We start from the raw sequence: 23,074 nt of genomic DNA on the forward strand, positions 1-23,074 counted from the left end.
GTCTTCGTCCCCGGCCTCCCCCAGTCCTTTACACATCAACCTGAATTACAACCCCAAAGTGCAGACCCTCTGCAGCCACAGACGGGAACAGAGCCCAGTATCCCCAGGAACTGGGCATTTCCTGTAGCCGGCAGAGGGAGAACATACCTCACCCCTGCTCCAGCCTTGGCCACGGGCTCATCCCAGCATGAGCACAAAGCATCCGCTCTTGGAGCCCTTGTTCCTGATGCTGGAGCCCCCTTGCCTTCCCCTCAACAACTGCAGCCTCCCCTCGCCTTGTCCCTTCTCCAGTAGGTGGGCACCAGCTGGGAGCAATGGGTCCTGTGGAGCCCTGAAGATGTCTGTCTCAGTACCTAGCATACTACTGCTCTTACTTGCTTTTATGGCCAGCTCCCCATCAACTGTGAGCTTGTCAAGGAAAGTAAGAGTGTGGTGTCCTATTCACCTGGACACTCAGGGCACCCAGAACAGGGACCGCCAGAACAGGCCTCCAAGGTATGATGGCAGGGCTGATGCTCCAGAGGTACTTCTGTACAAAGACCAGGCTTCAAACAGCCAATCTGCCCAGAGCACACTCTGTGGCGATGGTAAGGCAGCTTCCCTCCTGGGCCAGCCCCTGGGTCCACATATGCAGGATCCACCTGCCCAAGCTTTACAGCCCCTGCAGCTTTGATATTCTGTGTTCTTTCTGCACAGATTTATATAGAGATATTTACAGACATTTGCAAACCAAGAGAGAAAATGGCACCTCTAGTTAAGGTGAAGCTTCAGAGAAGCTTCAGAGGAGAGATTTGGGGAAATCAAAAAATGGGAAGGAGGTCAAAGCCTCAGCCAGACGGCTTCAGTAAACCAGGCTGCGTGGTCAAGCAAGAATGTGAAAATCCAACTTACGCAAACTGCCACCTCAAGATGTGTACTTCCTATTGACCCTAGTAAGAAACAGCAGAGAATCCACTGTGCACACATAAATTGTGTCAAAGTCCCTTGTCCTGTGCAAGTTACTTTGTGGCAAAGGCCAATCACAGGGACTTCCCATCTCCTAGGCCGTGTGACTTACATACGGACACACTGCTGGCTCCTACCCGGCTGCTCATAATCACACTGGTGCATAAAGGCCTGTCCTAGAAGCCCAGCTCAGGGCCTGGACTGAGGCTCGGTGGACACGTACTGAACAGAAGAGCCAACAAAGGGGAGATTTCCCCCAGAATACGTTTCTTTTATTAGTCAAGACCCCTTGGAGACTTAAAACCCCCTACAGGTGGCCTACAGGTAAGATAAGGGAACTTGAAGCAATTCCTAAAAGGGAACACTCCTTTTCTCAGCATCAGAATGGTAAGATCCTCAGAAGCAGAGCGTCAAGATCGAGCAAGGCGGAGGCAGACACGTCCAGGGATCTGAAGGCCAGACACAGGCTCCAGAAGCCTCAAACTGACACCAACCACAAAGGTGTTTGCTTCTCCCTCAGCCACGCGGGCTCCTGGGCCTCCCGACACTCCCTTTCCCGGGACTCCTGATGGTCTGCTTCCCCGGGCTCTGGGCACTTAAGCTTCCTCTCAGTTCCCATCTACCCCAGTGAGGGTCCAGCACAGTCGACCCCCTCTCTGACCCGGCCCCTCCCTCCCTAATACTGAAATTGGTTTGGCTGAGTCCAGCTCAGGGGTGTGATCCAGAGAAACCTGGGGCGCCTACTGTAATACCTCTAACCCAGGGGTGCAGACAACTTACGGCTCCAGCAACCCAGAGCCCTGGGGCTGGGAGCCCTGGAGCAAAACCAGACTGATGTGGAAAGAACACTTGGGATAAGTGCCAACTCCCCCTCCCCTTCCCCCTCAGATGAGAAAGGTGGGCAGCTTGGCAGGGACAAGGGGGTGACCTATCAATGCTGGCAAGAAAACTCTTTCTAGACCTGGAGGAGATATTCAGGGGCCATATTTCCTGCAGACAAGGCAATGGGCATTGTTTTCGCTTCCTTTTAATGTAAACAGAATACACGAACACATTAAAAACCGCAATATGACACAAGAGCACACACACAGATTCATATATATTTACAGACCCTTGCACACCAAGAAAAAAAAAATGGCACCTCTGGTTAAGGGAAGCTTCTCTTCCTGCCCCAACCCCGTCCAAAACCAAACTGCTGAGGCCGCTGCAGGAGCCTCTGCAATTGCTTCTAGCTGAAACTTAGCAAGAGGCTGGAATGACATCAGAAAGCCCCCAGAGCAAAACCAAGATTCTGACTTTCTGGCCTGGCTCTAATCCTAAGCCCTCCTCTTTGACAAGCTGACATGCCAAGGATTTGTGTGTCTCAGGAAGAGTCAGCATGACCCCTGAAATTCAGATGCAGTGGGTTCCCAGCCCATCCCAGGTTTTCCCAGCCTTGGGTGGAATGACAAATGAGCTGCAACCAACTATGTCCAAGAGAGGAGGGCGCAGAGGAGTGAAGGAAGAGATGATCCCAAGCAGAGAGATGACCACTCCCGAGCAGGACGCTGGGAATCAATGAGAGGTCAGATGCAGACTCCCCAGCCAACCCAGCACTGGCTAGGAAGGGCACAGTGGGGCTGTGCTGCCACCTGGAGGGGGATGGGAGCACTGCAGCAAGGAACCAGGACAGCCCCTGGGGTACCTGGAGATCACCCCTTCTTTCATTTTCAGTCTCTTGCCCAGGAGCCTCACTGCAGCAGCTCCTCCCAGGAAATGGGCTTGGAGAAGACCTCCCTTTCTAACCAGAGGTCGTAGTTCATCTGGAAGTCCTCAGGGAGGTCCACCCGCTGGCCCAGGACACTTTGCAGGCAGTTGTCCACAGGCAGGAAGTCGGGGTTGCTGTGGACCCGGTCGTACCGCCGGGCGTTGAAGCGCTCGATGTTGGCGCGGAGGGCACATTCCTCTGCCTGGAAGTCCCAAGGCCGGGCGTCAAGGTCTAGGACAAAGCAGGAAGCCACGGTTAGGAGCCAAGCCCTTGCGGCAGCTCCCCTGGGTTCACTGCAGCTTAGGGCCACGCCAGCCCGGGCTTGGAATGTTGACTGTCAACCAGAAGCGGGAAACCTCCGAGCCCCATCCTCGGGAAAACTGACAGGACTTCTTTCCTAGACACACAGGTAAGTCAGGTCGAAGGCGAAAAGCCAGAGCTACGGAGAAAGAGGCTACACTGCAGTTTATGTGGACCCAGTGAGGGAAAGCCAGGGGTACAACGTGCTTCTCTCAAAGTCACGCTCTCCCTGGCTCTCTGGGATCAGAGGCAGGAGCCTGCAGATCCCCTCCTCTGCTTGTTCTCTCAGTTCCCTGACCAGGTGCTGTGGCCACCTTGGCTCTGCACAAATTCAGGGCGTTGGGAGTGCAGATGCAGCCATGTGGCCAGGAATTGTAAGGGTGCGGGGAGCATGCTCAGTAACACCGGGAAGACCCACTCTGCCAGGGAGGCCAAGGTGGGGAGGGGAGGAACACACGCAGATACAGAACAATTAGGGGGTACGGGGAGGTACGCTGCCGGGAGAGAGTACAAACTGGGAGAAAGCATGGCCAATGTGCACTGACTGTGCCCAGAGCCCTACAGGTGTGATGGAAGCTGGGCTGAGGGGAAGCTGGAACAGATTAGATGAGGACACGGAGGGACAAAGTGTGGGCCTTAAATACGTTAAGAGTTTGGCACTAATTCTTCGGGAAATCAGAAGCCAATGAAGGATTTTACTCAGGGAGGTACCACCACTAGATCTGTATTTTCAAAAGATCACTAGAGCAATGGAGAGAAAGGAACTGGCAGGGAATCCATCAGGAGCTGTGAGAATTTCAGTGACCAGAACCACGGCAGCTGCAGGGGGGAGAGAGGACGAGAGGACAGAGAAAGTCTTGTGACCATTTCTGGAAAAGGAAAGGGGAGGCACAGAGAGGAATGGGTATGATCACAGATGCCAAGCCTGGCAGCTTCTCCAAGTCCTTCCCAGGGCTCCCATCCTGATGCTACAGAAGCAGGAGCTGGGCTCTTCCAGGTTACTCAGGGAAGCTTAGAGGGAAAGCTGTCACCTCCCCGCGCCCCTCCACCCCCGCCCCGCCTCGCCTCGTGGGGAGCCTCACCATTGCCGTAAGCCCAGTCGTCGTTCAGCCGATGCCGCACCTTCTGGTAGATGGCAGACATCGTCTTCATGTTGCTCTTTCGCCACTGCCGCCCCAGATACTTGGTCTGCGCCTTGAGCAGCTTCAGCACGTAGAGCTGCAGCATGGCCTGTTTCACCTTCAGGGCCCGCTTCAAGATGGGGGCTGACTTGAACACCACCAGCATCTGGGAAGGGTTAAAAGGGAGGCCCGTGCTGAGGGCAGAAATAAATGCCTGCACCACCACCATGCTGCTATCCCTTCTGGGGTTAGGGGCAGGGTGACCAACTGTTGCAGTTTTCCCCAGACTGAAGGGTTTCCTGGGACTTGGGACACCTCCACTGCTAAAACCAGGAAAGTCCCAGGCAAAGCTGGATGGTTGGTCATCCTAATTATGGGTCATTCTGGAATCTGAAGAAAGCTATGAATTCCTTCACCAGAAATATCCCTATGTGCACATATACACAATTTCAGAGGATTCATGGACCTCCCCACCCCAAAGGTATCCACAGACTCAGGGTTAAGGAGACTCTCAGAACCTTGGTGGAGAACCAGCAGAGATTAAGAGGATACAGAAAATTCCTTCTATATATGTAGATTTGTTTCAGCACATGACTGAGCCTCTTCCAGCTTCCAGTTCAACTCATCAAGGCACCAGAGATCAGCCCTTAAAATGCAAGGATGTGGCTATAGGAAAGTTAGGTGGGGACCCCTGCCCTCTAACGTGAAGGGACCCGGACAGCAGGTGGCACGCTGCTTTGAGCTCCAAGATTCATGCCTGCTGACTGCGCTGACTCACCATCGTCCTCGAATGCTTCCATTTTGTCAGCTTGTTCAAGATCCGAAGCAGGTTAATACAGGAAAAGAGGTTCCTCCAGCAAAACTGGTTACTGTCGCCTGCTTCCTACAGGGAAAACCCAGGAACAATCATCTCCTGCACAGCTGCAGGTGCTCCAGTTTCCAAGGCCCTCCCATCTGTGACACCAGCACTGCTCAGTCTCTCCACACGTGTACCGGGAACCCTCTCCTCCCCTCAGCCCAGGGGGACGTCCATCCCAGAAGCTGGCAGAGGGTAAGGGGTGCTCCCTAGAATTTTCCTGCAGGACACATGGAGCATGATATTGGGGGCTGTGGCTCCCTCAGAGCTGTGGCCCCAGAGAGTTCCAGTGTGGGGAGAGGGAAACAACTCGACCAGGTGAGCTCTGGGTCGGCAGCACCTGAAGACCACACTTCTGAAATAAGCCCTAAATCCAAATCTTCCCACTCTGCAAGGTCCGCCCCTCAGCCCTTCTATGCAATTACAGTGCTTCAAAAGCCAGGCACTTAACAGTGACCGCACCTGTGAAGAACCTCTACCCCTGTGAGGGGGAGGCAGGCTCTCCACCACAACCCTCACACCAAAGGGACCGCCGGGGAAGAGGCTAGTTACTCACCAGACTCTCGGCAGTCAGCTCCGGCAGCTCGTGCACCACGCACTGAGGGTAGTCTAGGACAGAGATGCTGCACAGGGCAAGAGAGCCCAGGCACCCGCCCTGAGCGAGGGCTGGGGTCTGGAGGAGCAGCCGCTGGCTCCTGGCCTCCCTCCCTCACTTGTGGGAGCAGAAGCAGTAATCGACCTTGTCCGCACCACCCCACTTTCCCCAGCTCTAAGACGGGGAAATACCTGCTACGAGTGAACTTGTAAGATCCCTCTGTAGCCAGAGACAAGCTCGTAATCTTGTAAGGGGTGGAGAGAGCACATTATCCCTCACAGCAATAAATCTGGAGCGGGGGGCGGACTTCTCAAGGCAATTAATTTATGCCAAGCCGCCACTGGAGACTGTGTCTGGCCAGCAGCTCAGCTTGTGGTGTTATCACGCTGATGAGCCGTCAATGTCAAGTACAGCTGGCGCCAGGTGACGGGGTGGGGACAAGACATGATAGTGCATGGGGCCAAACTCCTTTGAGAGCAAGCGCTCAGCCAGTCCCCTCAAAAAAAAAAAAAAGGGCACAGAAGGGCAGTGAGGGCGGTATTGGAGCCCAGGATGAGAACCCTGCCATCCAGGCAAAGACAGACTGAGTCACCTGTCACTAGACTAGCTAGACTCAGGTTTGACAAACTGGCGTTCTCTATAGGCAGGCACCATGTCTCATTCATCTTTGGGTCCTGACGCCTGGCAGAGCACTGGCTTGTGGGCGCTGAATGGACTCAGTGGGAGAGGCCAGCTGGGAGCCCTGCCATCTGGCCATACCCACCCCCCTTCCTGATCCCTGGTCCTTATCACCTGTTCTTGGCAGTGATGTAAGACATAATGTTTTGATTGAAGAATTTCAGGATCAAAGGGATGCAGTTGGCAAACACCAGGTGCTGTGCCATATACTCAAACTGCAAGCAACAGGAAAAAATATAAGCATGCCCGTGGGACCTCACCCTCCTTCCTCCAGTGATAAAAGGCCTTGGTTGGAGGACTGTGTCTTAGAACATTCATGCAGAGCTCAAGGAGGTTTGAAGGCCGAGGCCTCTGTTCTTTGGGGCTAGAGGAGCAGCACTGCCTGAGGCCCTGGCCCAGTGGACAGAAGGAAGGGGTTGCAGGTACCTGGTAGACGTGGTTCAACTTAAAGTGCTTGAGCAGCAGCAGCAGGACCGCAGAAATGGCCTTAACAATGACCTCTTTGTGGCGGTTCACATCCACTCCCAGCTTCATGCTCTGCAACACTGTGGTGCTAGAAGCACAATCACCCGGGTGGGCCCCCAGCAGGTGCAGCACCCTCCTCTGGTGGTCCCAGGAGAGATGGGATTCCTGAGCTTTCTCTGGGCGAAGCTCCCACCTCACCCCCACCCTACGGACATCTCAGAGGTTACGCCCAGCTCCACCCACCCACCTAACAAGCAATCTAGCTCTGCATAATTGATTTCTTCCTTGTGATGCCCCAAACACATTCTTAGCCTATTTCTTTGCTTTTCCTCCAAAACTGAACTTCTCATCTCAAGATCTCCCCTAAGCTTCTGCCACCATATGAACCTGTGCTCCTCAGAGTGTGTTCTGTGGAATACCAGTATATTGAGATGTTTCGTATTATGGGGAAAAGGGGTTTTGGAGTCAGATAAATTTAGGAAGCATTTACTTAAATCAGTTTCTTGCAAATTTAGGAGCTCTCACTATAAATCTTTATAAGAGGAGATCAATATTTGACTGTGGAGGCTTTTTCCCAAGGACCATCACGATGGCCTGGTGCTCCATGACATTCCCTTTGGTGTTAGCCAACGCTGCCTCCTCCCTCACTTGGCTGTCACCACCAGACGCAAGGGGTCCACCCACCAGGGGACTGGCCTCAGAGCTGGGTGGTACTGGTAGGCAGGCAGGAGATCAAGTGCCCAGGTCCTTCTCAAAGCACAAAGTGATCTTAGTTCGTACTCTCACGTCAAAAAGATGAGGTCAGTGCCCCAGGGAGGAAGAACCCCTAAGGATTTTACTATCACCCTGAGACATTAAAAAATATTCTGCATGCCAGTTCACTGGCAAATAGGAAAGAATCTACACCCAGCTCAGGTCCAGCTGTTGGCTGATTTTTGTCCAGAAGCTAAAACTATACGTCCTGGATGTCCCAATCACATAGCTTTCAAAGGAGCCTTTGGGGAAATGTCAAACACAGTCCGATTCATTTTACAGAGGAGGAAGTGACTTTCACCAATTCACTCAGATATTCACTCAGCGGCAGAGTCTACACTAGAATCCAGGCCAACCAGATTAAGCCACCTCCCCAAGCAGTAAAACTGAATATTTCACCCAGTACGTTTTCTTTCTTCTGAGCCAGGAATACCCTAAACTTAATCTGCAGAGAAGTTGAGCCAAAACAACAGCAGCGGCAGCAACAACAAAAACAAAGAATGACAACAGCAAACAACCTAGCAAACAGTGGGACCAAAAGGCAAACACTTCCCCTTTCCCCTCTACCCTTCTGCCCCTGACGTGCTCCATTCATAGGAACCATACACACTCAATACTCAAGACTTGATACTCACGGCATCTCCTCAGGCAGGACATCTGCTAGGATGTTGATTGAGTCCGTTTTGGCCTTTGAGGTGGGAGCTGCGGCCAGCAGGATCTTCAGCAGCGCAATCTGGGGAGGAGCAGGCTGTTCAGATGGTGTGGATGAGAGGGGCCAGGGGCAGCACTAGGCCCTGAGAGGTGGTCCTTCTGGAGGTGCTCAGGCAGCAGGAGGAGGGGTTAAAGGACACTGGCGGGCATGCTCTCAAGGCCAGTGTTGTCGGGAGGGGACCCCATGGCAGGTAGAACACTCAGGAGAAGTGCACTCACCATGTACTGCGGCAGGCTGGGGAGCAAGCCTTGGTAGAGGGTTTCTGCAGGGACTTGCTCGACTTCCTCTTCTCCCTTTCAACAAAATGGGTAATAGGTACAAATACAAAGCCCGGTCCTGACGATGCTCTCCTGAGCCAGCTTGCTGGCTGGCTGGAGAAGAATCTGTAAGTATGGATGTAAATGATGATAATGATAGCAAACCTTGAACGATACAACATGCCAGACACTTTACTTGTAAAAACACATTTAATCCTTACTACAACTCTATGGAGAAGGTACTATTGTCATTCCCATTTAACAGGCTAGGAAACGAAAGTGGAAGGAGAGCCAGTACCTTGCCTAGGTCGCTACCCACTAAATGGATTCAGAGGAAGGTGGCTGGCCCAGAGTCTGTGCTCTTAAGCCCTGGACCTGACACTCGCCAGCCCTGCAGCGGGAGCCAGACTGGGAGCTTTCTGAGGGCAGGCCTGGGGCATTTTGCGGTCTAGGCCCAGCACAGTGCTGGGAACAGCTGGGATCCTACGGACTGAGGAAGGCCTCCAACTCACCCCTGAGAGAGGAGAGCGAAGGTACTCCTCCTCCATCTGCGCCTGGACCTCTGCAATCGACGTGTACTTGTGCTGGAGAGAGAGGGAACGAGGCGCCGGGGAAAACACCCCTCATTCTCTGGCCAAATGCCCACACCTGGCAAAGACCCCACACAATTTTCCTCAAACACCATCTTCTCAAAGAGCGCTAAGTCACCATACAGGTCCTGAACTAAAATCCCAAACCTGAAATATTTTTCTAAGTGGGCACCTGCCTCTTAAAACCAGTGTAAAAAAGCACACAACAGACCAGGAAAAAAGCAAATTAAACAAGAAAAGGGGTTTTGCAGATAGCGGCAACGACAGGAGGAAAACAAAAGCAGAATCAAGCACCCAAGTGCTCAGAATCAAGGACTCAAATGCTCAGAAAGCCCCTGCATGAAGCCCACTTGGTACCACAAATTTCAAAAACATATAAACATTTACATTCCAGACATGCTATTAGGGGCCACACCTCTTCCCCACTCGTGCTGCTTCCTCCCAGGTGGAGGGACACGAGTGCACAGAGCACTCCTGGCCCCTCCCCGCCCCTCCCCCCACACTCACTCCTCCCCTCCCGGGCTGGCCAGTACGGGAGGAGGAACAGGACAGTCTCAGCCCCTCTTTCTCTTCTCTCTTCAGAAAAAAGAAAAGCCTGTAAACTCTTCTGCTCCTTGACCAGGCTCAGCAGGGTTCTAGCACTGCCTGGTCTGGGTAGGCGAGTCTGCCTAACTCTGGAAGTGAGGTATCCGGACACCTACTGTTGTTGTGTTCTCATGCCTCATTCTCCAATCACTCCATGGGCAATAAAGCTGGCATTTCAGTCTCCCTCTGCCTACTCCCCTAACTCAACTGCCTTAGAACTTGGGCAAGGAAAAGGCAGGCTACTTACTATGCCCCTTAAAACCCAACTGTCAGGTAATATAATCTTTCATGAACCCCCAGTAAGTGCCCAAAACAAAAGCTCAGTTAAAATAAGTAAAACGCATGAAAAACTGTTTTAAAGGATGCCACCACTGTCCACCTATTCCTCCACCCCCAGTTCCTTCAGGCAGACAGAAGTCTAAAAAGGCTTCTCCCAAAGGGCTGGTCTCACTTTACTCACTTGGGACCAACCTAGGCCAAAAGCTCACCCAAAGCCACCTACCTGCTTCAGAGTCTTGATGCTTTCGTGGATTGGCCTGGGCAGCCCCACCACTGTGTTTGTGTCACTGGAGAATAACAGAGGCCCTGTGTTAGGCCTGGGTCCCCACACACCAAAGGCTGGGAGGGTGACCCCACTACCTTTCTTTAAAAGGAACTCGGATCACACTCACCTGCCCAGAGTGTAACCTATGAACTTGCTGCGGCTGGACTCGAGGAACACCTCGATGTCTTTCTCTCTGCCAAAGGAAAAGACTGCAGCTTTCTTAAATGTTATCTCAAGGCATCATGGTTAACAAAACACAGAATGTCCAGAAACTGTGAAGCCAAAAGAAAAAGTCTCCCACAATTGTTTTTCTTTTTGGAAAAAAGAAAATAAAAAAACAAAGAACTGAAATCTTCAGACTATTTTAAGGTCCTTCATAATGCTGTTGGATCAATAATCTAAAAATGTGTAACTAGTTTATTCATAAGATTAAGGTGATACATCAAACTTAAAAGCACACTTTATTCAGATATTAATAACAAGTTTGTCACAACAGAATTTCTCAGATATTCACAATTTTTACAATTAGAGCTGTAAGCTACTGATTTTTTCATATGAGTCATACTGTCCTGTCTCACACAATCAGGCTAGCTTGCATTTTCTGATGACTTGTTTTGTATTCCCATCACAGATCACTGAAAACCGGGGCTTTAGCCTGGATCAAGAAAATGACCCCTATATCTTTTCACATGTTCATCTATTTCTTAAGTTGGTGCCCTTTCAAACAGATACCATTTATATACATCAAGGAACCTTGACATCCACTGATTCACGCACATATATCTCAAACATCTTAATTATGGTTCTAAAGAAATTCTTCCTTAATCTATAATTTTCTGTCAAAAATCATATACAGGGCTTCCCTGGTGGCGCAGTGGTTGAGAGTCCGCCTGCCGATGCAGGGGACACGGGTTCGTGCCCTGGTCCGGGAAGATCCCACATGCCGTGGAGCGGCTGGGCCTGTGAGCCATGGCCGCTGAGCCTGCGCGTCCGGAGCCTGTGCTCCGCAACGGGAGAGGCCACGGCAGTGAGAGGCCCGCGTACCGCAAAAAAAATCATATACAACCCCAGGGTGGGTGGAGATGGGTTCACTTAAATGTCCTTGTTTTAATTTTTTCCCGCTCCCTTTCACTAGTATCATGTCCAACCAAGAGCTAACCCACATTACTGACTCAAGAGCCATATAAGGGCCTCTCTGTGCAAGGCCAGCACCCTGACACCCCCAGGGCCAGCACTGGGCACTTTAAGAGAGGCTCATCGCAGAGCCAAGGCCAGCATGGCCCTGCACAGGACCTCACGTGACAACTCAGGCCCGGTGCCAGGCGTGGGGATGTGACAACACTGGTTTCAGGAGCACAGAGTGTTGCGGAGGTCTGAGACTCACCTGACCTTGGGAGCCCACGGGAGCCCCTTTGGGCAGGTAAGCCTGTCAGTCTGGGGGTGCTGCAGTGGGGGAGGCATCACCTCATCCCGCTCAAGGGGGAATGTCTCCCCCTCCAGACTGCTGTCGTCATCATTCTCCTCTTCCTCCTCTCGAGAGTCATCAGCCTTGTAGGGATCCCGCTCGTTGAAGGCATCCAAGTTGTCCTGCTTTATCAGAGCCTGAGAGCAGAGGGACGGGAGAGCAGACAAGTGCCAACTGACGAACTAGATAAAAAGGGGCATGGAAGCTAAAGAAGTGATCACACAGAAAGGTGGTAGGAAGAGAGCCAGGAGCAGTGGAAAAACCTGAGAGGAAGTCAACGTTGGGCCCAAGTGACAAATCAGTCCTTGCCCAAGTCCCTCACAAGTGCCACATTCTGAGTGCCCACTATAAACTGGGCCCTGGGCTGGGGACACACTGTCCCTGCCCTAAAGGCATTCATTCTGACTTGCTGATCAGGGGAGAGTTCAACAACCGTCCAACAACCTGGGGCTCATCCAGTGACTATTCCACTGCACCCGTGCCCCTTGAGAACTCTCAGGAGTCGTAGGGACCTTGTCGCCCTCACCTTGTGCTCCCGACGGCCCCGTTTCTGCTGCTGCTCGATCAGGTCAGAGGCAGACGCTGGGGGAGAGGCGGCCCTCATGTTGCGGATGACTTTGATGCTGTCCTCAGGCAGCGGGGGGAGGCCCAGGATGGCACGCTTCTCGGCCTTCATGCTCTGCAGCTCCTCAAAGCCGCCCAGTGTGCACTGTGTCACAGACAGGCGCAGAGCCGGGACGACATGTCCGTAAGCAGGTCCCTGTCTGTGTCAAGCTCAAAAGCATCTGGGACACCGTGACCCATATCTTTAGAGACCCACACAACCTCCCAACAAGGGACTGAATGCACCCCCAGGAGAAACGAGCGACATCAGCATGGGAGAGGAGCACAGGGGGCAAGGAGTGGAGATGCGCAGGCTGACCGAGCCTAGTGCAGAGGCACACCTAGCTCTGCGTGTACAACAGACTCCTCGAGTGAGACAAAGGCCATCTGAAGAGCTTAACCCTTCAAGTTCCTAGAAAAGTAGGTGAGACTCAAATGCTTCAAAAGCTGTACATGCCAGTCTTTCAAAGTCAAATTGGGAATACACTGTTGGATGTTCAAGTTAAAAAACAAACAAACAAACAAAAAACCCACCTTCATCTAAACATCCCCCAGAAGCAAAACCTCAGCAGTGTTCAGCAACTTTAGGCTGCTCAGTTTCACTGTTTCTGAGCAATTCGGCTTTCCTCTCTGGCTTCAGTGAGGCTTCGTGGGGAATCAACAGGCTTATCTGGCCAATGTCAAATGTGTAGAGCACTCTAAAGAGGCCTAACCTCACTGAGCCCTGGCTCCGCAGAGCTGGCCCATTCTGAAAGAGGGGAAGGTGAGTCCCAGGAAGAGCAGGAGTCCAGACCCCAGCTCTGCTGTCTTCCCAGGTCGCTCCTCCTGGAGGGAAAGGCTCCTGGTTTGGCCTGGGCCTGGCTGCTGACAGTGGCTCCCAAGCCAAGGGTGCTAGCCAGCCCACTCTCCTGGACCCACCCCTTCACTAGCTAGAAGAAGGAGTCAGCTTTCACACCATACCCTGAGGAAAATGTAGGCACAGGACTCACTCTTTCTTCTTTCAAGTGACATCTGACTGAGGGGGCCCCAATTACACCAGCTCTAATTTTGCCTCAAATCACTTTGCAAACTCCAGGTTCAAGAGCAGCTTGCCTGGAGAGACGTGTCCTACGACTGCAGAAAACAGCTTCCAGGAACCAGGGAGCCAACAATCTATTCTGATTCAAAGGCCAAGTCCTCTTTGGCTGCAGTGAGGTCAAAGTGACACTTTTTTTGCCATCACCTTTCAGGAATCTTCTTTCAGAACTTTTTTTTTAACCAAAGCAGTTATATATTCATATAATTCAATACTCAAAAGGATATACAGTGAAAACTCTCCCTCCTGCCCTGTCCCCTAGCACGGGAATTCCCCTTCAAGGACGCACTCACCAATACTGTCTTCCAGAGCAGCAAGAGAACCTTCTTCATGGGGAAGTGAGGGGCATGGCCGCTGCAAAATTTGGTCACCATCCCAAATAGCATGATGGCAAATGGCTCGCTGTTGTACAGAGGGGAACCTGGGGTACGCAAAGGTATCAGGGCCACAGGCAGGAACAGGACCCTCCCAAAGCCCTCCAGCCTCAATTCCCAGGCAGGGCCTTGAGCCAGGATCCCCAGAGTCCTACCCAGCTCAGCCCTGAAGGTCTGTCGCATTGTCCTCCATTCGGCCTTATCACCCTCACATTCCTGGTGAACGGTCTCCACAATCAGGTACATGATGTTTAGCAAGACCCTGGCGGCAAAAGCCAGCTATAATGAAGCAGGATGGGGGGTCAAGGGAGCACCCCCTGGCTTCCTCACATCCCACACGACACGAGAAAGGCCTGCGCACCAAGGCTGGCTGGGGGGGAGGGCTGTAATGTAGAAAAAACTAAAAGAGTCCCCCAGAGCACCTTGCGGTGGGTGCTTCCTTCTCTGTCTCTGGTGCTAAGGTTGGGACCAGATCGTCTTCCGTTTCTAGCAAAGTGCTTGCTCAAAGCAGGTGCTTAATAAGTGGCTGGCTGCTGAATGGATGGATATGAACAAGAATGGCCAAAAGCATTTACTACCCTGAGCTTCCCAGAATGAGAAAAACAGAGGCAGGCGTGAGCTATGGAAGCCCGTGTTGGATCAGACAAAGCAGTGGATGATCAAGGTGAGAGCAAGGAAGTGTTTACCATGATGGAGGGGAAATCAGGAGCAAGCAGGGCGATGGCCAGGGACCGTAACTACAGCGGGGAACACCACCAGTATCTATCTGAAAACTTCCAAATTCACAAAAAGAGTCAGATTCTAATCCTTACAAAAATGGGAAGGTGTTCTTGTTCTTTAGCAGTTGCTATTACTTCCGGCACAGCCAGGAAACGTCATGAAGTTGTCAGGACTAACCCCACACAGACAGGCATCAAGCTGTGCACGGAAAGGCAGAAGCAGAAGGAGCCAGCTCATGTGCTTTGTCCAAATACAAAATGCCACTCCACCGAGTTTCCCAGCAGCAGTGTGGGCAGGAGGCCACATTTCACTGTGGCTCTGTTAAGCATCTTCACCCTGGATTTCCGTTGGGAGTCTCAACCCAGGGCCCCACCTAGGGAGGGCCCTCAGTAGGGCCTACCGATCACACTGAGTCCATCACGCCTGCAAATTAGAGGGTGAGCACACACAGCGAGGAGACCCGAAGGTGCCCGCCCATGCCCTGCCCTGCCCTCGTTCTCCAGCTAGAGCTCAGGGAGTCCGGGATTGCTGCTCGCCTCACCTCAGGTCCGTGCTATCAGCCAGGGAGATGGCCGGCTTCCTCACCGCACTGCTGCAGGCAGCACTGTTGCTGCAGGAGAGATGCGAGAGTCAGTGCCTTCACCCAGGAAGGAAGAGAAGTGGCTCCCCCGACAAGTGCCGCCCAACAGGGGGATAAAACCCTATGCTATGCGCTTAGATTGCAGAAGAACCCACAGGACCCAGTGGGTGAGGACTCAAGCCCAAGACCAGACTGCCAAGGTTTGAATCTTGGCTCTAACACTTACTAGTTATGTGCCCCTGGGCACTCAAGTTCTCGGTGCCATAGTTTTCTCATCTGCAAAATGCGGATGGTAATAGCAGCTAATTCATTAACATGAATTAGTACATGTAGTGTCCTTAGAACAATGCCTGAGACATATAAACACGCAATGAGTGCTTTCATTATTGCTGGTGTTTTCCTCAGACGAGCAGCAGCTGACCTGTCCACCAAGCAAAGGACTAGTGGAGACACAGGCTAGAGCAGGCTTTGTTTGAGCCCATGTGTCAGACTTGTGCCTGGCTTCCTGCTGCGGGGAAACCTGTGGTGCAAACACAATGGAGTCTGAAGGTTCAAAATGAGAAGGCTTTTTATTTTTCTGAGGGGCACTGTGGGCCTGGGCAGGAGCTGCAGTGTCTGGCGAGCTCTCTGGTGTTAGCGGGCTGCGAGGCCCCTCACTGGTGTTCAACGTTTGGGTGAGCATCTCCCGTTATTCAAACTGGCTGGTTAGAACAGAACCCCATGTGGTGCATATAACCCTCTCAAAACCAGTTCTGCAAGCTCTGTCCCTCCGCCGCCCTTTCCCTACTTAAGCCCCTCAGAAGAACTCACTCTATTTCCATGTTCAGAAGCTCCACCAAAGCATTGAACGTGCCCACCTCCAGGAGCAGAAAGATGTTGTAGCGCATCCAGGACTGCACCTCTGCCTCCGAGCTACACTCCCCGAAGATGCCTGCAAACACAGGGCACAGCTCACTGAGCCCCTGTCCATATCTGACTGGGCAGCATCACTGAAGTGGGTGCCAGGGGTCCCTGGGTGTCCACTCAGACCTTGGGCAACGTAGAGGATCGCTCGAGCCACCTTCAGCCTCTTCTCCCTGGCAGTGACCTCCAAGCCGTCCAGGAGCCTCATAGCGTGGGTGCGGTGCTGGTTGGTGTCCAGCTCAGTCCACTTCTTATCTGTCACTGCCGGGCAAGAGACCACTTACACTGGGGCTCAGAAAAATCCTCACAGTGGGACGGACACCATGTTAACCCATCAAATTCAGGACTGCCACAGAACCAGAACACTCAGAAAGATAAATTACTCTCTATATAAGGGATGAGGTCACACTGCTGCCCTATGAATCTGAATTTCCAGCCTGAAACACTGCTTTTTTGTGTGCAATTTTAATCACATAAAGGTTTTTCCCCCCAATACTCACATTCTGAAAAGGCCCCACCAGAGTACCTGCAAGCCCACCCTAAATGTCACATATGGCCTTGAATAATCATGGTTCAGCAGGTTTCTTAAGCCACTCCAGGATGACTTAAGTCATTCAGATGACTAAGAGAAGCCCTGCAGAGCTCTCATGATGTAAGCTGAAAGAGCCACGAAGTGGGGGGAATCATCTCACCGTGCACCCGGAAGTCCTCCTCAAAGCATTTTCGATTCATCAGGAATTCTGGCCCTTCTGTATAGCTGTAAAGCTCTGTCAAGAACAAAGTGTCATCGTCTCCATGTCCACGTCCTACAGCAGGTGTCACATACAGCAGAAAAGGTACGCTTCTAGGCCCAGCTCTGTCCCTGAGTCACAGTGACTCCTGGACTGTGCTGTCTAATTACTAACGGGGTCTTAGTGCTCTGATGTGCACAAAGGAGAGAATGCTGACTTCCCTTGCAGCCAATAACCAGATGCCAGTTAGGCATAAAGCCAGGCATTTCCAGTCCGACGTGCATCAACCCCACCATGCCATGCCAGAGGATGACCGCCACTGTGAAAGTGTGTCTCTCAAGTGGCTTGAGAATAGGGCCTGTGCTATGGAGGCATGAGAATCAGCTCAGGCTGACTTCATATTACACGTGAGCAGCAGTGGCAGCGACAGATGGGCACAGATGCAGGCACACTTGCTGGCAATCCTCAGGACCCCTGTTCTAGGAGAGACCACTGTCAGGGGGATTGCATATGGCCAAGGAACATCAATGTCCACACTGGGATTGGGCCACAGCCAAGTAAGCTGATCACGCAGAGATGCTTCATAAAAGTAAAGGACAAGCCGAAGTTATGAGATACAAAGGGCTTGAACCCAATAATTAACATGTTTTACCTATACACATCACTACTAGGACTATCTAGGGGGAAAAAATGAACTCCAAAATAACACTCACTCCTAATTTTATTAAAGACCAATAAGGAAAAAAAGCACCCCCATATAATACGAAGGCCTGTGCTTTACCTGAGAGCTCTGCAGCCCACTTGTCTGTGTCAGCATACTCAAACTCCAGGTCTGGGGACTCGGAATAGCCCTGTTGAGAAACGGAGAGTTATGCAAAAGATCACTGTGTTTTCCGAAGGAACAAACACATATGCTTCCAGAGACACTGTTGTGTTACAGACGTCCTTGCCTCCACTTTTCTGATGTTGTATCACAGTATTTTGTCTCCTGGGAAGTTCAGGTCTCCCTAATAAGCCCTCTCAGAGCACCTTGCACTGCTCCTTCACAGCACTTATCATAATTCATAATCATATACGCGCATGTGTATCTGTTTAGTGTCTGCCTCTCCATGAGACTGCCAAGTTTCCCGAGAGTGGGAGTTTTGTCCATTTTGCTCACCAATGATTCCGCAATGCCCAGCACACTACTTGGCATGACTGACTGACTGAATGAATGAATAGCTTATACGCAAACAAATACTTGCTGGATAAATGAACACTAAAGCTTCCATCTGTTCTGTGCAGTGAAATGACCATTCCACATGGTGCTAAGATTCTGGAAGCCTCATTTCTTTCTGGCTAGTGGGCTATCAATAGCTCAGAAAAAAATGAGTATTGACACCCTCAGCCTTCCTGCCCTTCTCTCAAATTTCAGTAAGAACTGACAGAGAAGGCAGCGGCTGAACAGAAATGGGTTCCCTCCCACACACAGGAGAGACTGTGACAAAGAGAATCTTTTTACTGCTGGGGATAGGTGAGTACTGAGAACACACCATCCTGGAAGCCTTGTTCTGGGAAAAGAGAAGAGGGGAAGAGAAAGGTAGTCCTCGAACTTAATTACAATCTACTTGGGAAGACAAAGACCACCCACGAAGTGATATGCCCACAGACAGTGAATAACGTGAAGAACTCTTCGACGCAACAGAGCGCACGCTCTCATAAGTTCCTGAGCTTCAGTTTCTTCATTTACGGAACGAGGATGACACAAATCTATCTTGAAGGTTTTTAGGGACTAATCAAAACTGTGTAGCACATGGTGGCCTCTCACCAAATATGTGCCTCCCTGGCCTACAGGCGTTCCTCATGCTCCCAGCCTACTGATTTCAGCTATGACTCAAAACAGAGCCACATCAGTATCTGTAAGAAAACAGATTTAGGCAGGTCTCTCAGCTTAAACGTGTTCTCTGACTGACCTTCCACGTGTTGGGTCTATACAGAAATTAAAGGGCAGAAAGAGCAAGTGCATTTAATGACCACTTAGGAAACTTTCTAACTATTTTAAAACTAGGACTCCTCTCATGATGAACGTGGATTCACCCCTACCACTTTCATAATCCTCCATACTTGAAAAATTATTAAGAAGTCGCCACTGATGTGCAATAAGCCCACCATGCAAGGGCTACTAAAACGTCAGTTTCATTGCTTTTTCAAGTAATTCACTTCAAGCTCAAAGTGTACCTGATTGTAACTTGCTAAATTTTGATGTTTTATCAGAGGTTTGCTCTTGCCAACAAAACCCAAAAGCTTGAGAGGAACTGATTTCACATGTCTAAAGGTAGCATCACCACTCTTTGGTATGACCTGGTACATTATGGCGGGACAATGAGGAATTCCCTCTCATCAATAAGCACCTGACCGCTAATCAGCCTCGGTGTCCTCTCAGGTGAAGAAAACCTCACAGTAAGTGCTCTGGGAACAAGGTGATTAAGAAGCCCTAAAGCGCTACGACGTGCGTGTCTTCATTCATGAATTCTACAACGGAGGCAGTGGGAGTAATTCTTTAACTCGGGGTGAGGTGACTAGTCAGCTCCAGACTACTGTGTCTCCGGAATGGGAGGAACAGCCCACTAGCAAGAGAAGAGGGATGCTGAGCTCTAACGCATGTTTAAATATATATTTCTAATCTTTTAACAGTTCAGCATCGGGCGCACTGGGCACACCAACCACCGGGCACTGTCAAACCGCGGCCTGAACCTGCAGTGGTTAAGGTCAGAGTGAACAGGACTGCTCCCCCTCCTACTCTCGCAACCTCGAGGCGCACAGTGTATACTATCAGTGCTAATTAGCTCCGTCAGTCTTCCAGGTGCCTTCCCAACCCTCGCCAGTCCCTTCCCTGCCCACACACGCCGTCCGCCGCGGAACCCACGCGACCAGAAGCCGGAGATGACTAGGGGGTCTGGGGGTACAGCCGCCCCGCCCTCTGGAGCGCACGCAGACCACTGACTCTTCACCCCGAACTGAGGCAGGGGGTGGATTCCCGAGGGGCTGGGACCCGGAGGTCGCGCTCACAGCCCCGGCCGCAGAGGAGCAAACGAACCGACACCGGCTCGGGGAGGTTCTCCCGGTCTGCGAAGCTCTGGGCGGGGACCCCGCCTTCACGCCTCCGGCCTCGGGGAATGCCAGCCTTGCTTCCTGCACCTTTCGCTGTAAATGACAACTCCCCTGCCGAACCCTCCGGGAAACCCAGCCTGGACCCGAAAGTGGCCCCGGGCCCGGACCCCTGCCGCCGCCTGCCTGGTGTTAGCCTCGCCCCCCGAAGCTCCTGACCTCCGAGTCTTTGCGCTGGTTGCGGTTGAACTCTCGGGCTTTGACCCCGGGCACGAGGCTCCCGGCGGTCCGCGGTGCCCCAGTTGGAGGCTGCGCCGTGGCGGGCGGCGGAGGTGGCGGCGGCTGGGGCTGCTTGTTGTTCATGATCAGCAGGCCAGGACTGCCGACCGCCGGCTCCATCTTGGCTGCTCCACACCCCCGGCTCAATTCACAGACTGTAGAGGTGATGCAACTCTCGCGTGACTTCCTCCTGGAACGCTCCCTGGTCGCCATATTAAGTGTGGCGGCAAGTGGCAGAGCCATCTTGGCTGCCCAACACCTCGCGAGATTTCTTCTGTTTGAAATCTAGTCCTTCTACGTCTTTTTAGTTTCTACCCTGTTTTCCAGTTTAGAGGTCGTTTTATCTGTGAAGGTTCCCTTAGCCCCTTCAGTCAGTTTAGTGCCCCTCCCCTTCCTTTAACATCGCTTTGCACTTGTCACTTTTGCAGCCCTGTCCAAAGGTTGGGGGTATTGTAGTGAACAAAATGGACACGATCCCAGTCTTCACGGGGGGCGATATGGGAAACAAATAAGTAAATCAATGAAACAATTACAGTTTTAACATTAATTAATCATTCATTCAACAAACATTTAATGAATGCCTCCTAGGCTCCAGGCAGTGCGATCGAATAGGGGACAAAATCAAGTTCCTGCACTAATGGTACATAACATAGAGCCTAGTGGGAGAGACAGACAATGCGGTCACAGTTAGACAAATAAGTGCTGAGAAGAAATGAAAAGAAGTGTAAGGGATTGGAAGGTGACAGTGATGGGGTGGGGGAGGTGCGGCAGGGCTATATTAGATAGGCTGCTCAGGGAAGGCAGGCCTGAGAGTGCGATTTTCAGTGAGCTCTCAAAGAAGTCAGGGAGGGCCACACCAAGATCCATGGAAGCAACACAGGCAGAAGGAGCAGCTAACTGCAGGAGCTCCCACGTGCCGTGGCAGAAACTGAGTGAGCCAGGGGAAGAATAGTAGGAGATGAGGGCCATGTAAATGCAGGGGCCAGTTAAATATAGAGGCTTGAAAGGCATGGATCGGAGTTTGGATTTTATTCTAAGTGAAATGGCCAACCAGCAAAAGTTGTTAACCAGGCAGGTGTAATGGTCTGATGTTTAAAAGACCAAACTGGCTGCTTTTGGAGAAGGGATTGGGAGAGTAGGTGCAAGAATAGGTGAGGGTAGACAGGTTAAGAGACTGTATAGGTGGAAATGATGGTGGTTTACACCGGGGCAGATCATTGGGTTGATATGGTATTTCTATATTGTGTAGGTAGATTCAACAGGATTTGCTGAAAGACTGGAATCCTATCAGCAGGATAGAAAGGAATAAAGGATGAGTCCTAGATTTTTGGCTTGAGCACTGGGTGGGTGGTTGTATTGCTTATTAAAACGGAAAAGTCTGGGAGAAAGAAAAATGGGTTTAGGGGGAAGATCAAGATGTCTGTTTTGGACATGTCATGTTTGAGATGCCCATTTGACATCTTAGAGGTGATGTGTAATAATTACCTGTCACTATGTTGTGAAATCCTTAAAGGTATTTTATTCATCTTTGTCTCTCCAGAACTACATTTTGGCTGCTCCACACCCCCTGCTCAATTCTTGTAAAGTCATTGTGATGCAACTTTTGCGTGATTTCTGCCAAGGTTCCACCTAGTAGGTGCTTTAAAAGTCTTTGCGGCAAAATAATGAATAAGCCCAAAGCTGTTTTGCCGGCACTTCCTCCTACCTATCTTCCTATCTTTTGCCCCTGTTCCTTCTCAAATCCAATAATACACTTTATAAATTAGCATTTCATCCAAGCTGGGCTGGGTCAAGCTGATAGGAAAAACTAAGGAATTTGCAGGAAAAGGACCAATGCTGAGAGGCTTTTTAGATAACACCAGCAAATCCCACGCAGCCCAACACCTGACATCTGGTTTCAGTGACCACAGTTTGGTGAAGTTCTAAGGCTGACCAAAAGCTTAGAAGCTTTGGTCAAGTTCTAAGACTGACTACCACAAGTTCTATCACCCAACATAGGCAAAAATAGAATAAATAAATTTATTTTAAAAATAGTACAGAAATAGTATTCCATTGTTTATCCAGTTACCTGTTGATAGACACATGGGTTGTTTCCAGTTGTTCTCACTTGTTCAAACTTATCAAGAAGTAAATGCCAGAGCTTCCCTGGTGGCGCAGTGGTTGAGAGTCCGCCTGTCGATGCAGGGGACATGGGTTCGTGCCCTGGTCCGGGAAGATCTCACATGCCGTGGAGCGGCTGGGCCCGTGGGCCATGGCCACTGAGACTGCGCGTCCGGATCCTGTGCTCCGCAACGGGAGAGGACGCAACGGTGAGAGGCTCGCGTACCGCCAAAGGAGCACAGCCCTGCCGACACCTTGATTTTGGACTTCTAGTCTCCAGAACTGAGAGAGAATAAATATCTGTTGTTTTAAGCCACCCAGCTGGTGGTACTTTGTTACAGCAGCCCTAGGAGACTAATACAAATGGCTTCAAATGTTTTAAATGTATTTGTTCGCTACTGCAATCAGCAGATGTTAAAGGAGTACTCTTTATGTGCCAGGCACTTGGCTAGGTATATCAAAGATAAATAAGACATGCTTCCTGCCTCCATTCCTAGAATGTGTCCATCAGGAAGGACAGCTATGTAAATACATGATTGCAGTACTTGGTTAGGATTGTGTATGAAGTTCAGTGGTGGCACAGTGGAGCTGGGAGAACCACGGACGGTTTTACAAGAGACCTTTATGCTTAGTTTGAAAGAAAGAGCTGAAATCAACCTCTGTGGGAATTCTGCTTGATTCTGCCACCTCTAGTGCTATCACCCCTAACTAGTTCAAGGTATGTAGCAACGTGTTACTAGAATTCTCTCACCACAGACCAGTCAAAGTAATTTTTATGTTTATTTTCTTATTTTGGCTGTGCCGCACAGCTTGCGGGATCTCAGTTCTCTGCCCAGGGATTGAACCTGGGCCTCTGCAGTGAAAGCACTGAATCCTAACCACTAGACGATCAGGGACCTCCCCGAAGTAATTTTTAAAACGCGACCAGATCATGCTACTCTGCTGAAAATATCGATGGGTTCTTATCACAATGAAAATAAAATCCAAACTCCTTTTCATCATACAGCCC

The 23,074-nt window shown here is 51.1% G+C and overlaps 1 protein-coding gene across 2 annotated transcripts; it reads right to left on the reverse strand.

Moving 5' to 3' along the window:
* Positions 1-1,960: 1,960 nt before the first annotated feature.
* Positions 1,961-20,100, reverse strand: STRIP1 (striatin interacting protein 1). 2 transcript variants are annotated; one of them, XM_029229594.1, is made up of 21 exons: positions 19,906-20,100; positions 17,381-17,450; positions 16,561-16,635; positions 15,995-16,129; positions 15,776-15,896; positions 14,927-14,995; positions 13,821-13,927; positions 13,585-13,712; positions 12,140-12,322; positions 11,533-11,750; positions 10,276-10,341; positions 10,107-10,170; positions 8,942-9,013; positions 8,391-8,465; positions 8,096-8,193; positions 6,669-6,795; positions 6,357-6,457; positions 5,526-5,592; positions 4,892-4,996; positions 4,075-4,279; positions 1,961-2,923 (listed from the first exon to the last, which is right to left on the reverse strand). In XM_029229594.1, exons 1-21 carry the CDS (start codon positions 20,083-20,085, stop codon positions 2,676-2,678), a joined length of 2,514 nt encoding a protein of 837 aa, XP_029085427.1. In that variant the 5' UTR covers positions 20,086-20,100; the 3' UTR covers positions 1,961-2,675. The 2 variants fall into 2 exon arrangements, with proteins under 2 accessions (XP_029085427.1, XP_029085428.1); XM_029229595.1 differs by having other exon boundaries at positions 1,965-2,923; positions 15,995-16,123.
* Positions 20,101-23,074: the final 2,974 nt, after the last annotated feature.

Source organism: Monodon monoceros, unplaced genomic scaffold (assembly GCF_005190385.1).
Source record: "Monodon monoceros isolate NGI ecotype Baffin Bay Population unplaced genomic scaffold, NGI_Narwhal_1 Super_Scaffold_18, whole genome shotgun sequence".
NCBI classification, from domain to species: Eukaryota; Metazoa; Chordata; class Mammalia; order Artiodactyla; family Monodontidae; genus Monodon; species Monodon monoceros.